At 39.3% G+C, this 15,961-nt stretch overlaps 1 protein-coding gene across 1 annotated transcript in view; it reads right to left on the bottom strand.

Annotated features, from left to right (window-relative positions):
* Nucleotides 1–15,961, bottom strand: part of CA10 (carbonic anhydrase 10) — a 463,444-nt gene that overhangs the window by 376,496 nt on the left and 70,987 nt on the right. Inside the window, exon 2 of the mRNA XM_080924326.1 lies at nt 3,702–3,776. Coding sequence (XP_080780452.1) covers nt 3,702–3,776 — 75 coding nt within the window. The remainder of the gene's footprint in view (nt 1–3,701; nt 3,777–15,961) is intronic.

Here is a 15,961-nt window from a genome sequence, read left to right as displayed (position 1 = left end):
CCAACAGCATAGACAACCTAATAGTGTTAGCTTTGTTATTAAAAATTCATACATTTATATAATTGGATTTTAAAGATTTTTATTCCCCCATTTCTCTCCTCATCCTCTTCTTGTCTCATTGGAGTACTTCTTCCAACAAGTCCCTCTCCAACTTTTATGTCTTCCTTTTGGTTAAGGACAGGTGAGTGTATGTAACTTCCTGTGACTACACCACTGGGGAGAAATGGCAGTTTCCTTCTTCTAACAACCTTTAATTACCAGAATTTTGAGCCCATCCATATTTTGTCATAGGTGGTGTTGGGGCCCATAGTCTTTTGTTTTAGAAGTTTGTAATCTGAACGATTAAAAGTAACAAACAGTAACAAAGTGCCTGGCACAAAGTACCTCTAGGAGTCAGAAGTTTATAACCTCACTGAACAAACTGAGTAGTGAAGCTGGTCCATGGATGAAAGACAACCTCTAAGACTTATTCTTTGTCCTTCAAATATGTACACATACACACACACACACACACACACACACACACACACACATACACACACACACACACACAGACACAGAGAGAGAGAGAGAGAGACAGAGACAGAGACAGACAGACAAACACACACACTTTTGCTCTCTCCCTCTTATACACACACACACACACACACACACACACACACACACATAGACAGACAAACACACACTTTTTCTCTCTCCCTCTTACACTCCTCCCACCCCCCCCACACACTGCACCCTATATAATAATAAGATAGCTTAAATAATAAATGGGACCTTCCTAGATTTCTATTCTGACGTTTTTAGTATGGCTTGTGGCTTTAGTGCCCAAGCATTTATGTGTGTGTGTGTGTGTGTGTGTGTGTGTGTGTGTGTGTGTGTGTGTGTGTATGTGTGTGTGTGTGTGTGTGTGTGTGTGTGTGTGTGTGTGTGTATGTGTGTGTGTGTGTGTGTGTGTGTGTGTGTATGTGTGTGTGTGTATGTGTGTGTGTGTGTGTGTGTGTGTCAAGAGAACTAATGGAATGGGGCAAGGCATGATGTAGTAATAGAGAAGGAAGGGAAGGGATGTGTGTGTGGGGGGATCAGAATATATGATTTTTTAGAGATAGATTTTAAAAGTTGTTCTTACCTAGAAATAATTTCATCAGCAACACCAGGGTACCTCTGACCAAATTTAGGGTAGCATACTCTAGCCATTGCATAAATTCGCCATTACAATGTTGTTGGGGGAAAAAAAGAAACAAAAACAAAACCAAAAAACTCAGGATGTTGATATTAGCTGTGTGATGGTGAAGAGTCAAACAAGCTGAGCCTTGCCTACAAAGCAGAGCCTGCTAGTAGATGGTCTGTACTGAGCTGGTCGACAAGAATTTTTGATACACACTAAAGGGTCAGAATCATGGTTAACAGCCCTATGACAGCACCTGGTTCCTCAGCTAGGCCTCTATGGTGAACATAGTTTGAGTAAAAGCTATGTACCAACTCTTCTTCATTAGTCCCAAGCAAGATGCTCTGTATCAGGGAAGTGTTATATTGGTGGCACCGAATGAACCATTCTCTCATCGCTGCTGTGGCCTTTATGTTTCTTTCCATCACAAGTTTTATAGTTATAACATGTATGCAAACCAGGCTGGAAATACAGAAACATAGAACTCTTTAGGAAGCTGCAAATGAAGGATAAGGATTCCTTCCTATGGTTGGTTGTCTTAGCAGCATCACACAATCTGAATAGGAATTTGAACATGTAACTAGCTAGAGCTAGAATTAGAGCTAGAGCTACAGAGACAGACAGACAGACAGACAGACAGACAGACAGACAGATAGATAGATAGACATATATAGATAGATATAGATATAGATATGGATATGGATGTGGATATGAATATAGATATAGATAGACATAGACATAGACAGATATAGACATAGACATAGACAGACATAGATATAGACATAGACATAGACATAGACATAGACATAGACATAGACATAGACATAGACATAGACATAGACATAGATATAGATATAGATATATATAGATATAATGTAATATAAGGCAAGAAGCAAAACTTTGAAGACACCATGCATTGCTATCAAAGGATAAGTCAGTCACCACAGAGGTAGAAGTGATTTCAAAATGAAGGACTTTCCTTTGTTGCTCTAATCCCATACTCAGCGGTACAAGAAATATAATGATTAATCTAACCTCTGAGCTACTGCGAGTGTAGCCAACAGTTTCTCTTGCCAAAATATAAGTATTTTACACCATAGAAAGGGATTATACATTCTAAATTTTAATTATAAACATCAAATGAAAGTATCAATATTTATTTAAATAGACGTAGCATATGTAACTGACATTATTGTCAGTAGAAGCCTGTTCACTTCCAGGTGAATTAAATTATATTTAATGTGCCATGTGCCATGGGACACTTGTGAAGGTAGGAACGTTGATCTCTGAGGCTCTCTAGCAGCCACCTAGCTTTTTACTGAGTTGTTCACCATCCATTACCATGAGTGTCTTCCCCCAGTGACATCAGTCCAGCAATACTTATTGTAGCCTTTGACAGGAATAAAAACAAATATGCTTAAAATAATTTACACATTCCTTCTCTTTGCATATTTTATATGAAAAACTCTACAAAAGAAATAGAAACATAGAAAGGCAGTGTAGTCAAGAGTAAACCAGACGCTCTGGGACTCTACACATTTGGCCTGTCACCAAGTTCAGAACCCTCTGCTGGTTCTTTTGATCTTTTGTTCTGAGCACCAGGATGAGTGAGGATCATACACTGACATTCTTGAGGGCTTCCTTTCTGTCTCTTTCACATCTAGCAAGTTAAAAATACCGTGGGATATGCCATCCTTCGAGTCCTTTTCCCTTTAAACTCCTGCTCTTTCCTTTGCTTCTGTATCTTTTGATGTCTTGCAGGATGACCTATGGTTTTTACAGTTAATACAGGTTATTATTTCGGTCTATGATGTCAAGAATAGGGCAATTTCATGAGTAAGGCAAGTGGGAGATTCAGGGCTCTCTGCTTTCCTCATCTCAAGTCTCAGTATCTCTGCCTGTAGCCTGCCTTTGCTTTTCAGTCCAATGCCTGTGTGCTGACAGCATCCACTCATGTCCCGTTATTTTTAGATGGTGCTTGGCTTGATTCCCTGAGTCTTGAGCATGCATGCTACCACAATGACAACAGTAACAGCATGCAACCCAGCAAGCTTCAATGTTGGGGTCAGTCTGTCCAGACTTCCTGTTTCAAGAATGTGGAGAATAGTCTTCACTGAATCAAGTGTGGAAAAGCAGCTTCTGTCCTCATCTTCTATCCTCATTCTTTACGGAGGAGGCTTCTGTTGATGGAAGAACCTTAGAATTGCCAGTTTACAAAGAAGGACAATGTGTTCTGTTTAAGCTGCTGCTCACATAACAAGACTTCTTTTAGTGTAATAGATTTCCATGCTTAAGTCAGACTATGCTGACTTTCACCATACATTTCAGACCATATAGCAAACATGACACTGTAGAAATAACATAGGCTTTCAGCCAAATTCTGAGGTTTTGTTTGTTTGTTTATTACTTTATTAGTACATAGGAATGAGATGCTGAGAAATAAACTGTCAAATGGGGTTTTGAGTACTTCTATCTTCATAAAAATGTTTAAAAAATAAAATGCTTTTAAAAATAGATAAAATAAATGTGTATTTACCTGGAACAAAGCTTCCCTGGACCACCTCCTTGTATGCCCACCAGCCTTCATGGATTTTTGGTGAATTCTGTTGAGCTAAAGGAGAAACAAACAAAAAGGTAGATTAAGAAACAGCACAGCTTTATGAAATTCCTAGGCAAATGGACAGAAGTAGAGAATATCATCCTGAGTGAGGTAACCCAGTCACAAATGAACACACATGGTATGCAGTCACTGATAATTGGATACTAGCCACAGAAAGCCCTGAATACCCAAGAAACAATCTACAGACCTTAGGAAGCTCAAGAAGAAGGAAGGCCAAAATGTCCTTCTTAGAAGGGAGAATAAAACACTCACAGGAGCAGGTGCAGGATCGAGTTAAAGAGCAGGGAGTGAAGAGGGGATCTTTCAGGGGCTGCCTCACCTGGGGTCCATCCCATGTGCAGCCACAGGGCCCAAACATTATTGCTGATGCTGGGAGGTGCCTGCTGGTAGGAACCAGATAGGGGTGCCTCCTCAGGGGTTCTGCCAGAATCGTGCAGCTGAGCAGGCTTGCAGATAACCATCAGACTGAGTATGGGGACCCTGTCGAGGGTGCTGGGATAACGGGGGGGGGGGTGAAGGAGCCGAGGGGGGTTGAGGCCTCATAGGAATAACAACATTGTTGACCAACCAAATCCTCCACAGCTCCCATGGACTAGATCACCAGCTATTGAGTACACATTGAGAGGCCCATGGTTCCAGTTGCATATGTAGCAGAGAATGGCAGTGTCTAGCATCAGTGTGGGAAGAGACCTTTGGTCTAGGGAGGGCACGTTTTCCCAATGTAGAGAAAGCCAAGGCACTGAGGGGGAGAGGGTGATTGGGAGCTAGTGCACCCTTTTGAAGACAAGTAGAGGGGAAGGGGAGAGGGGAGGTAGGTGGGCAAAGAGAATAACATTTCAAATGTAAATACAGAGTATATCTAATAAAAAAAGATACAAAACAGGAGTCATGTTTGGGCTGTTAAAGGAAAATAGTAAATATCCATGATATTATGTTTTCCTACTTCAAGGCCACACACCTAAAGAATCCTTTTTATTTTCTTCAAATATTCTACTAGTATGAAAATTTCTTCTTATGTTTTTATAGTTATGTGGGGATTTTTTAAAAAAAGTTTTTATTTAAAAAGATTTTTCTTCCAATATATTTTGATCATATTCTTTTCTGTTCCTAACTCCTCTACATCTCAGAACTTCTACCCATCCAACTACATGTTCTCTATCTCAAAAATAAAATGAAATAAAAACAAAAGAATAGACAAGAAAAATAACAACACCCCAAAACTCAGTATGGGGGCTTCCCAAAGCTGCACACTGTGTACAGGAGGATGACCTGCCTCAAATACAGAAGGACCCATCTTTTTAGGTCAAGAATATAGAAATAGTTGGGATGTGTTTCTGGAGCCTCCTAACAAGCTCTTGAGGGATTTGCATGAGTTTATGGCAGTAAACGCACAGTGATCATGTATTGGCTTATTTAACTGATGTCTACTTGACTTCTACATGCACACATGTATGCACATGTACAGGGATACATCTAGGCATACACATATGACTTGTTGGATACATGTGCATGGAAATCTCAGGGAATATGTAATAGTGTGTCCCTGTTTTTAATTAAACAATATTTAGTCAAAATTCATTTTTATTCAACTGCATTTATATTTTAGATCTCAGTTTACTGAAGATAATGCAGGAGATGCAACCAAACTTAACAATTTGTTTGAATAAAGGCAAATATTAAGCTTTAGTTACTATCTTAGTGCCATTCAACCTCCCTTTTAAAAATCCCAAGTCTGAGATGCATTATTTTGTGCTACAAATGATGGGCACATGGCACTGGGCTTGGAAATGAGGCTTTGTGTAGACAAGGGGTTTACTAAAGCCCTCTGGGATCCTGACACACTTGTGATGTTTTCACCTGCCTATGAGACTGGAACCCTGCAGCTGGCAGCGCCATGGTAACAACTAGTTATTGACACTAGACAAATAAAAGGCAATTCTGATCTGTAACTGATGGTGGGGTTAGGGACTTCAGAAACACACAGAAGAGTGACAAAGAACCCATTTGTAGATCTGGAAGGTCATCAGCTCCAAGTTGCTCAGTGTGGATCTAGGGAGTAAATGCAGCGACATGCACCAGATTGCCTGGCCCTCTGAATCTCTGTGCGGTCCAGCCTGCGGATGTCTCTACTGCACTTGATGTTCCTGAAGGCAGGACCATCTCCAGAAAACAGATCCAGAAACTATTAAGTGGACTGACAAAGAACATACCGTTGTGCTAGAGAAAAAAATGGGTTTAAAATTCAGAAAGTGCTTTGATGTCCTCACCTTCCCCCACTCTGAGCACCACATAGTAACATTCCCTTCTCTTCCTCAATATGTTGAAGGGTATGACCACAGGAGCAAGAGGCGATTCCAAAGCTTTAGTAACTCAGGACACAGATAGAGAATATAGATGACACACAATACAGTCAAGCTTAATGGCTTTCTTTCTTTCTTTCTTTCTTTTTTTTTTTTTTTTTTTTGAAACACTTTGTAACACTTAGCTGGGTGCAGATTAAGTATAATTCACAGGTAATACAACCTATCAAAACAGATTATAAACTAAATCTTGGTATTTTATTAAATGAAATTCGATTTGGACCCTGCTGGTCCTGTCGGCAACCTGGAAAAAAACGTGTATTTCCACAAGCTTGAAAACAGTGTCTTAGAAGGAAGAACAAAATGTTCATGGGAGGAAATAAAAAAAAAAAAATAGAGGAGCAGGGATTGGAAAAATGATCATCCAGAGACTGCCTCACCTGGGGATCCATCCCATATGTGCCCAATAAACCCAAGCACTATTGCTGATGCCAAGTAGTGCTTACTGGCAAGAACCTGATATGGATGCCTCCTCAGAGGCTCTGCCAGAGTCATACTGATACAGAGGAGGATGCTTGCAGCTAACCATCAGACTGAACATGAGGACCCCAATGAAGAAGCTAGAGAAAGGACTGAAGGAGCTGAAAGGGTCTGCAACCCCATGGGAAGAACAAAATTATCAACTATCCAAACCCACCACAGCTCCCAGGGACTAAAACACCAACCAATGAGTTCACATGGAGAGACCCATGGCCCAAAGTACCTATGCAGCAGAGGATAGCATTTTCTGACATCAGTGGGAGGAGAGGCCTTTGGTCCCATGAAGGTTCATTTTCCCAGTGTAGGGGAACACCAAGGTGCTGAGGTGGGAGAGGGTGGTTGGGAGAAGGAGCAGCTTCATGGAGGCAATGGGAGGAGGAGGGGAGATGGGATTGTGGGAAAGGGATAACATCTGAAATGTAAATGCAGAGAATTTCCAATAATTTTTTTAGGGAGAAAAATAAAAAAAATTAAAATGCATATTAAATAAAAGAAGTCAGTGGACCTGAACTTCATCTACCTGCTTTGCATCAGAGAAATTCACAAGTTTTCCTTATCTCAGACAGAAATTCCACAGTCTTATCAAAACTCACACACATCTTACCGGAACTGTTGAGAATAAAGCAAACAAACAAACAAACAAACAAACAAACAAACCACAGCCTTCTTTTTTTACTCTGAGGGTCAGTTGTTAGGGGTTGTCTTAGATGTCTTTCATAATTTAGGTAAGAACTGTGGAGACGATTCAACAATTTGTGCTTTATATATATATAGTCTCCAAACTACGTTATGAATTTGTTTTGAAATTTTTGTTTATCTGTATCAGTGTGTGACCATTGTGTGTTTGACCATGGAGGCCAGGAGAGGTTATCAGAGCCCACAGAGCTGGAGGTACAGGAGGCTGTGAGCGACCAGGGTATGTTCTGGAAACTAAAGTCATATACTCTGAAAAAAGAGTAAGCACTCTTATCAACCATGTCATCTCTCCAACCTCTAGCTGCAATATGATTTTTTAACAGTAAGAACTGTCATAGACGACACATTTTGATCATGCTTTTTGTCTCTCCCCCAACTCCTCCCAGATCTCTCACCCTCCCTACCAACTTTATGTTTTTCTGTCTTTAACAAAGAAGTAAAAACAAAAGCAAGACAAACCCAAGCAATTTAAGACAAAGAAATAAAAAAAAAAAAAAAAACAAAACAGAACAAAACAAAACAAAAGCACAGAGACACACAACTGGTTAATATATGGAATAAACGACCGGGGAGCTCTAAATATTAAATGAAATCAAATCCCCCCCCCCAGAAGGGTCAAAATCTATGAGGAAGAGGAGCTGGAAAAGTTGTAAGAACTGGAAATTATAGATCACTCCAAGGAAACAGTTTCTTCTAGACACAACAGGATTAATGCACAGATAAACAAAAACAACAATAACCAAAACAGTCCATATAAAGCAAAAAACCTGGAGTTAATTTTGTGTTGGTCAGTTACGGAGCACAGGGTCAACTGTGGAGTGCAATTGATCGGCCCAGGGGCACTCCATTTGAGAAAACCGATTTTCTCCTTGCCAACAGGTATCAATTGCAAATAGCTTCTTATTCAGAGGTGGAGCCTTGCGTCCACTTCCCTGTTTCAAGGGCTGGAACCTCACTCAGTTTAATTCTCCTGCAACCATTTCTGACAATTCATATTTGCACCAATCCTGCTGTATCCAGAAGACTCAGCTTGCTTGGAGTTTCCTGCAACTTCTGACTCTTACAATCTTTGTCCCTCCTCTTTCCTCATAGATCCCTGAGCCTCGGTGGGAGAGATTTGAGGAAGACATCTCATTTAGGACTGAGTGCTATAAAGTCTCCCAAACTCTACACGTCATCTGGGTATGTGTGTGTCTGTTTTAATTCCCATCTACTGTGAGAAGGAACACTTCTGATTCTGAGAAGGGTTGGCTGAGGCACTCATATGGGCCCCAACTTAGCGTAGCCCTGCCAACTTTTTGCACATTTTATAGTACTTATACATATTTCAAAAGTTCAACAAAAATCTCTAGGTATAGTATAATCAGGAAACTAAAGAAATACAGCCTATCACAATGCCATTTCAGTGTGTAAAAGCCTGGATACAATACGCTATAGAGCAGTGGTTAGGAAAGTAGCTCTTATTAGGAAGACATGTCTCACTGCCTATTTGTTTATATCTCAAGAGCCAAGAGTGGCCTTCCATTTTGTAAGTGGCTGAAACAAAATAAACAATAGCAATTACATGTGATGTGAAAATTACATAAAATGTAAACTTCAATGTTCAAAAATCATTGTGGCTTCTTACTGTGTTTATTTGCTTACACGTTACCCACAAGTTCCTTTCTTTGGTAAAATACGTGTCTGATAAAAGCTGTAAGAGAAGCCACTTGGCTCATGAACCCTAAAACACGTTCTTTGCTATTACTCAAACAAGAAACTAGTGGCTGTTAAATTCCATACACAAAATTCAAAGAAGGAAAACTACTTTGATGAATGTAACATTTTAATTGCAATTGCAACTCCATAAGAAAGTGGCAACATACATGATTTATAATAAAATATTGTACATTTTAACATGTACGCAGTTGGGAAGGACACACTTGAACATAAAATGAAGAAATTGGATGCTGAATTGAAACATGTACAAATAATGCCATGGTGCTATAGGGGAGGTTTCAGAATCATGGCCTCACTGACGGGTGATTTTCCAAAATAATGAGGAACACACCTTGTCTTTATTCATGGAGCATTTGTACCGTTAAGGACAAGCACCTAGTAAAACTATGTCAAATTTTGTGTTCACATGTGAAGTGAAGCCTATGGTTTCAGACAAATAAAACATTTTCCCGCTCACTTGAATGTCTACTGGGACACGGGATCATTTATCATTATTCGGAACTGTCTAATACACTAGAGAGCACATGGCACCCATTCCACCACCACCCACCTTCGTTGGAGCTAATTATGCCTTTTCATTATAACACTCTCAAGAGCCCTCATTCATTTCCAAAATATTTTTCTAGGAATGGTGACACCCTGTTGACACTCTCTGACCTATGGGGCTATTTAGAACATTATTTGTGTCTTCCAAATAAGCTACGTCAAAATATTATTATGCTAGGCAGAGGACAATATTTTATCTAAACAGAGGAAGTGACCCATCTTATAAAGGGAGAGGATGGTAGCCAATATCTATGCTTAGGTAGCTAGAAGATCAAAGGGATAACATGAGGATAGTGGGAGAGAACTCGTGTCCTGAGGTGGGAGACTGAAGAAAGGAACTAAACTTTCAGCAGAAGAAAAAAATACATATACTGACAAAGAAAGTAGAACAAGAGAGAGTCCAGAGCCCAGCACCAAGTGGCAATGCTTAGCTCTGATACAGAGCACTGCTGCAGGAGCCTGAGACCACGGCTGAAGATGAAGAGAAGACCTTAGAAAGTGTAGACTATATCTGAGCATATATAATCCAGCAAGAAAATGTGTGGGTGTGGGGATAAGCAATGCAAGGGAGAAGTGTCATGTGGCAAAGAACAGAAAGAGAGGGAGGAACCCAAAAGCGTAATGATGAACTCATCGGTGAACATAATTTCAGCCCAGCTAGAAAGGAATCCTGAGATCCACATACCATATGAGTGCCATGAAACTCCCTCCCCTTCTTGGCATTCAACTGGAATAGTGTCAAGAAGTCAACTTATCTGCCATTAATGGGAGGGGAGTCCATTGGTCCTGTGGAGCTTGATGCCCCAGCATAGGGGGATGGTAGAGTTGTGAGGTGGGAGTGGGTGGGAGGTGGCAGAGCATCCTAATAGAGGCAAATGGGAAGGGCGGGGACGGTGGGGTTACAGAGAGCAAGACAACATTTAAAGCATGAATAAACAAAATAACCAATAAATAAAGAAAAAAATCTCAGCTAAAACCCTGCTGAGGGAGTGGCTGAGCAACTCTAATTTAAAAAATGGGGGTTGTCTTTCTTGCACAGCTCATCCTGGGAACTGAGGGTGGGTGTGAGAGCATTGTATTCTGAGGTGAGACCTGCCAAAACCCTCTGGCTAGAAGAGAGAATCTTTGAGTCAGAACTACACTGAGTGATCTATAGAGTGGATGTCTGCTCTGAGCCGCAGAAGGAGGGAGTCCCACTGAGTCACACCAGTGGGAAGAAAATACAACTTATCTTAGCACAACCTAGTCTCACCGGAACACTGTAAATACTTTTGTCTAAAGAATACACTGAATAAAAAAGAAAATCTAACCAATGACCCCAAATATAAATTCCCTGTGTAGTCCCTATGTAGATACACAAGAAACATCAAAAGGCCAAGGAGGTCAAACGCCCCTGAAAATGATCGATTCCACACTAGTAGATGGAGTGTGTTAGATGAAATCTGAAATAAAGCATTTAGAACAGCAATGATGAGAATATCAAAAATAAACAGTGGGAACATGAATCAACTTTTGAATGAACACAGGATATGAAAGGGAAATTCTGAACAAAAGAGGGAGAAGTGCTGAACAAAAATCAAACCAAAATATTGAAACTGAAACTATTAATAAGAGGTTTTACTTTAGGATGATATGTTCTGTAGATATCTATTAATTCCAGTTGGTTCATAGTCTCTGCTAGTTTTACAATGTCCTTGTTCAGTTTCTGTTTCCATGATCTGTCCATTAGTAAGAGTGGGGTATTAAAGTCTCCCACTATTATTGTGTGGGTGAAATGTATTTTTTGAGCTTTAGAAAGAGGAACACTTCTCCACTGTTGGTGGGGTTGTAAACTGATACAACCACTCTGGAAATCAGTCTGGCGATTCCTCAGAAAATTGGACATAGTATTACCTGAAGATCCAGCTATTCCACTTCTGGGCATATACCCCAGAAACACTCCAATATACAACAAAGATACATGCACCACAATGTTCATAGCTGGAAAGAACCCAGATGTCCTTCAGTAGATGAGTGGATACAAAAATTGTGGTACATTTACACAATGGAGTACTACTCAGCCATCAGAAACAATGACTTAACCAAATTCCTAAGAAAATGGTTGCATCTAGAGAATATCATCCTGAGTGAGATAACCCAGTCACAAAAGAACAGATATAATATGCAGTCACTGATAGTGGGATGCTAACCCCAGAGGCTTGGACTGCCCTAGAAACAGCTCACAGACTGTGTAAAGTTCAAGAAAAAAGAAAAGAAAAGAAAACAAAACAAAAAAAAATGTCATGATCAATCCTTACACACCAAGATTCCGGGTTACATCCTGTTTTACATGTACTTTTTGCTCATTGTAACTAGTAAGACATTAATGCAGAGTATCAAACCTTAAAAAAAAGAAAAAAAGCCAAGCACGGACACAATTGTATTTGTATACATTTATGCAAAAATGTTTAATTTTTTTCTTTTATCTTTGTTTTTTAAAATAAAGTTTTAAAAAAAAGAGGTTGAAGAAATGGTTCAGTAGCTTTCAATGCTTGCTGTAAAATCATGAGGATCTGAGTTCAGGTCCTGGCACTCACAGAGAAAAGCAGGGCAGAGTTGCATACAAGTCTATTTTCTCTTTGTACTGAATGTAAACAGAAATACAACAATACCTGGGATTTTCTGGCTAACAAAAAGACCCTGTCTCAAAAGAGTACAGTGGCAATTAATTATGAGTTCCCTTAGTTGACTTAATAAAATCAGATATTAAAGATACAGATAAACATTTGTACCAGGACACAAGAAAAACAAACTAAAATATTTGACAATGAAAGATTAAGACCGTACTAAATGTTGTACAAACAAAATGATAGGCATTAATGTCAGTGGCCTCGACTCTCTGATTAAAAGACAGAAGCTAGCAGATCAGACTAAGACACAGAACTCATCTGTTTGTTGTATATAAGAAACACACCTGTTGGCCAAGACAAACACTGCTCTAAGAAAAAGAATAGAAAAGAAAAACACATCACATAAAAGGAACTTGAAAGCCAGCAGATGTGGCTCTCTGAATACCAAAGAAAGGAAGCTTTAGTCAAAAATTAACCAGAAGAGATATTGAAAGTTACTTTATATTGATAAAAAGAAAACCATTCACCAAGAAGCTATAATAATAGGTCAGATTGCTGGCTTACCTGTTAAAGGCTAAGGCTTACAACCAAAAAGGAAGGAAAATATAGTTGGCTAGTAAGATGGCTTAGCAGGTAAAGGCATACTAAACCAAGGCCTACCAACCCCAGTGTTCTGAGTTTGATACCTGAAATCCACACAGTAGAGAAGGAACCAATTCATGGAAATAGTCTTCTGACTTCCATGATCCTCACATCATGCTTACTGTACTTCTCCTGCTACAATATTGCTTACAGTAGTACTTTGAGTCTTTATATAGTTTTGTGTGTGTGTGTATGTGTGTGTGTGTGTGTGTGTGAGAGAGAGAGAGAGAGAGAGAGAGAGAGAGAGAGAGAGAGAGAGAGAGAGAAGAGAGAGAGAGATAGAGAGAGAGGGAGAGAGAGAGAAGAAATCTGTTCTTTCATCATGTGAGTTCTCAGATTGTCATGATTAGAGGCATGTGCCTTTATCCTTACAGTCATTTTACATGCCTAGAAGCCATGTTTGACTTGCATTTTGGAGGATCAAATTTACCCTTCAAAAATCAGTTATCTAGCATAGAGTTCATTTGATGCCCATCAGTTACTATATATATAAATTACAAGTAGATATATATACATAATTTATATATATATTACTATATTTTTATATATTGATATATTATACTATGTAACATATGGAATAAATTATATATTACTATATATAGTAATTAAAAGCAATATATATGTATATATAATATTTTTAAATGGACTCATTGTTTGGCAACTTAGAAAGATGGGGGTGCACATTTAAAGGACACCTCATTTAAAGTTCTTCTCCTTGCCACAAGAAGTTTATTTTAGATGAAACACCTACAGAAGTGCAGGGTTCCCATTTAATACTCCTTCTAGATGCTGGCAGCCATCTTGTTTGCATCTGATTTTCTGTGAGTGGAGAGATGCCCGAGAATTCCTCAGAGCAGGTGAGTGAAGAGAGAGCAGCTACAGCTTCTAAGGTGTCCCTGCTCCTCTTTACCTAAGGACTGTGATCTTTTTGATTAATGTGCATTCAGCCTCTGGGCCATGTCCAGGATAACAATAGTAGTAGTAGTAGTAGTAGTAGTAGTTGTAGTTGTAGTAGTAGTAGTAGTAGTAGTAGTAGTAGTAGTAGTAGTGGTAGTGGTAGTGGTAGTGGTAGTGGTAGTGGTAGTGGTAGTGGTAGTGGTAGTGGTAGTGGTAGTGGTAGTGGTAGTAGTAGTAGTAGTAGTAGTAGTAGTAGTAGTAGTTGTTGTTGTAGTAGTAGTATAAGTAGTAGTAGTAAATATCCTAACAATAAAAGCTGCCATCCCTGTCAGAGAAAATATTTACAGCCAGGGAAAATACATTTCAATTTTTTGTTATCTTTGTTTTGTGTTTCTTTGCTCCAGTTTGAACTTGGGGGTTTCAAAAGAAACCCCAGAATCGCAGATTGTTAGCAAAGATGGGATGATCATTGATCTTACCCCCTTTTTAAGGATCAAAGAAATTGGGATACAAAGACTTTTAATAGGAAAATTCTCCTACAAAATGCAGTAGAATGGATGCTTATGGCTTTGTAAAACCATGCTTGCTCTGCCCCAAGTGCTGAATTTGCCACTCTAGTACAAGAGCAAGGTGGGTAATATGTAATGCTAATAACACATTAATAGATAATAATACATACATGCACATTGCCCTGTGCCAATGAAAAAAAGCCACAAGCTATACTTTTCTGAAACTTGCTTTAAACCTAGAAAAATGATTTGTTTTTTTCTGGTCATGTGATTTTAGTTTTTACTCCAACACTTAGAAGCCACTTTAGAAAAGACAAGCAGAAAGCTATGAGTTACAATTAATGCATATGGAATTTGATTAACATGCATTATGGGACATATGGACAACATTACATATTTCCAGACTTCTGAAATTTGCCACCAGATTCTATGTCACATTCAAGATGTCATGATTCCTACTTTGTTTCTGTTGGAATCAAACAGTAAGGTCGAAAGAGATTCCTAAGAATGGCTGAATAATCCTATACTCTGGTCCCCATGCCAGTCAAAAGGAAGCTGGAACTCTCTCCTAGTCCCCTTTATTCCTTCTATAATTGTATAGTGCATGTTTCTGGATGACACTTGGGAATCTCATATGTCACCATGGATAAAATAATTTCATTTTCACATGCTAAAGCGTTCTCATCATCTTTGTGAGCTGTAAAAATAACTCAAGTGGTTCAGCTGGCTTAGATTCAGGAAAAAAGAAAAGATAACTAAAAATACATCCATATGCAAATTATAGTAATTGTTTGGCAATATTCAAGACCCAAATGCTATATCAGATAGAGGAGAGGCAATGTGAGGAGAGACATGGTCCGAAAGAGAAGAGAACAGAAATGATCTGACCAGCATGGGAGGAGAGATGTAAGTAAAACTCCAACATTAGCCAAAACATGTCTCACGTACCCTAAGCTTGCACACTGTAGGGATGAACTGTCACACAGTAGGCATGAAGTTTGGAACTCAGTAGGTCACCTGGATGCCCTGAATGGTTCATGTTCAGAAAGAATGGAGCCCAAAATATGGAGGAGACATTTAGAAGACATGCTACCATGACTACTTCGTTTTACTATGACAGTAAGAACTGTGAGCAGTTGTTTGCTTGAGAAATTTTTTTTTCTCCACCCAAAGAGGTTAGTTAAGAATCATGGTGTCCAGTGACTAGAACAACATGCGTTGGAAGTTAACAAAAAATTCTTCTGATATTGTATGCATGTTGCAAAGTTATATATTCCAATACATCACTGTTTTCTCTTTAATGGGCATTCTGTCTTCTGTGTGGGAAGCAGGATAGCTGAGAGGGTATAGCTCACCACAGGACTGCCTGCCTCAGCATTCTTCAGGGAACTGTATGGACTGGCAGGGCTAATTTCCATTTTTTAGAGCTTCACTTTTCTAATGCCCTAGCAGGCCCCACTCTCCTCTGTGTATGTCCAGTATTATGTGTTATTATACATATTAGAATTAAGACCTCACTCAATATTTTACCTGCTTCTATTCCAGTCTTTCGTGTTAAGTTATAGCTTCCTTATGGATACTGATGTACCTGATTTTGTAGTCCCATTAGTAATGCGAAAGCTGGCACACTACCGGTAAAGTTAGGTAAAGCCATAATAAATACTTGAGTAAAAATGTACATCATGCAATATTGGAGTTTAAGCTGCATGGTTGCTGGG

This window comes from Micromys minutus (genome assembly GCF_963924665.1).
Source record: "Micromys minutus genome assembly, chromosome: 10".
Taxonomy (NCBI): Eukaryota; Metazoa; Chordata; class Mammalia; order Rodentia; family Muridae; genus Micromys; species Micromys minutus.
This window is presented reverse-complemented; position numbering and strand designations above follow the sequence as displayed.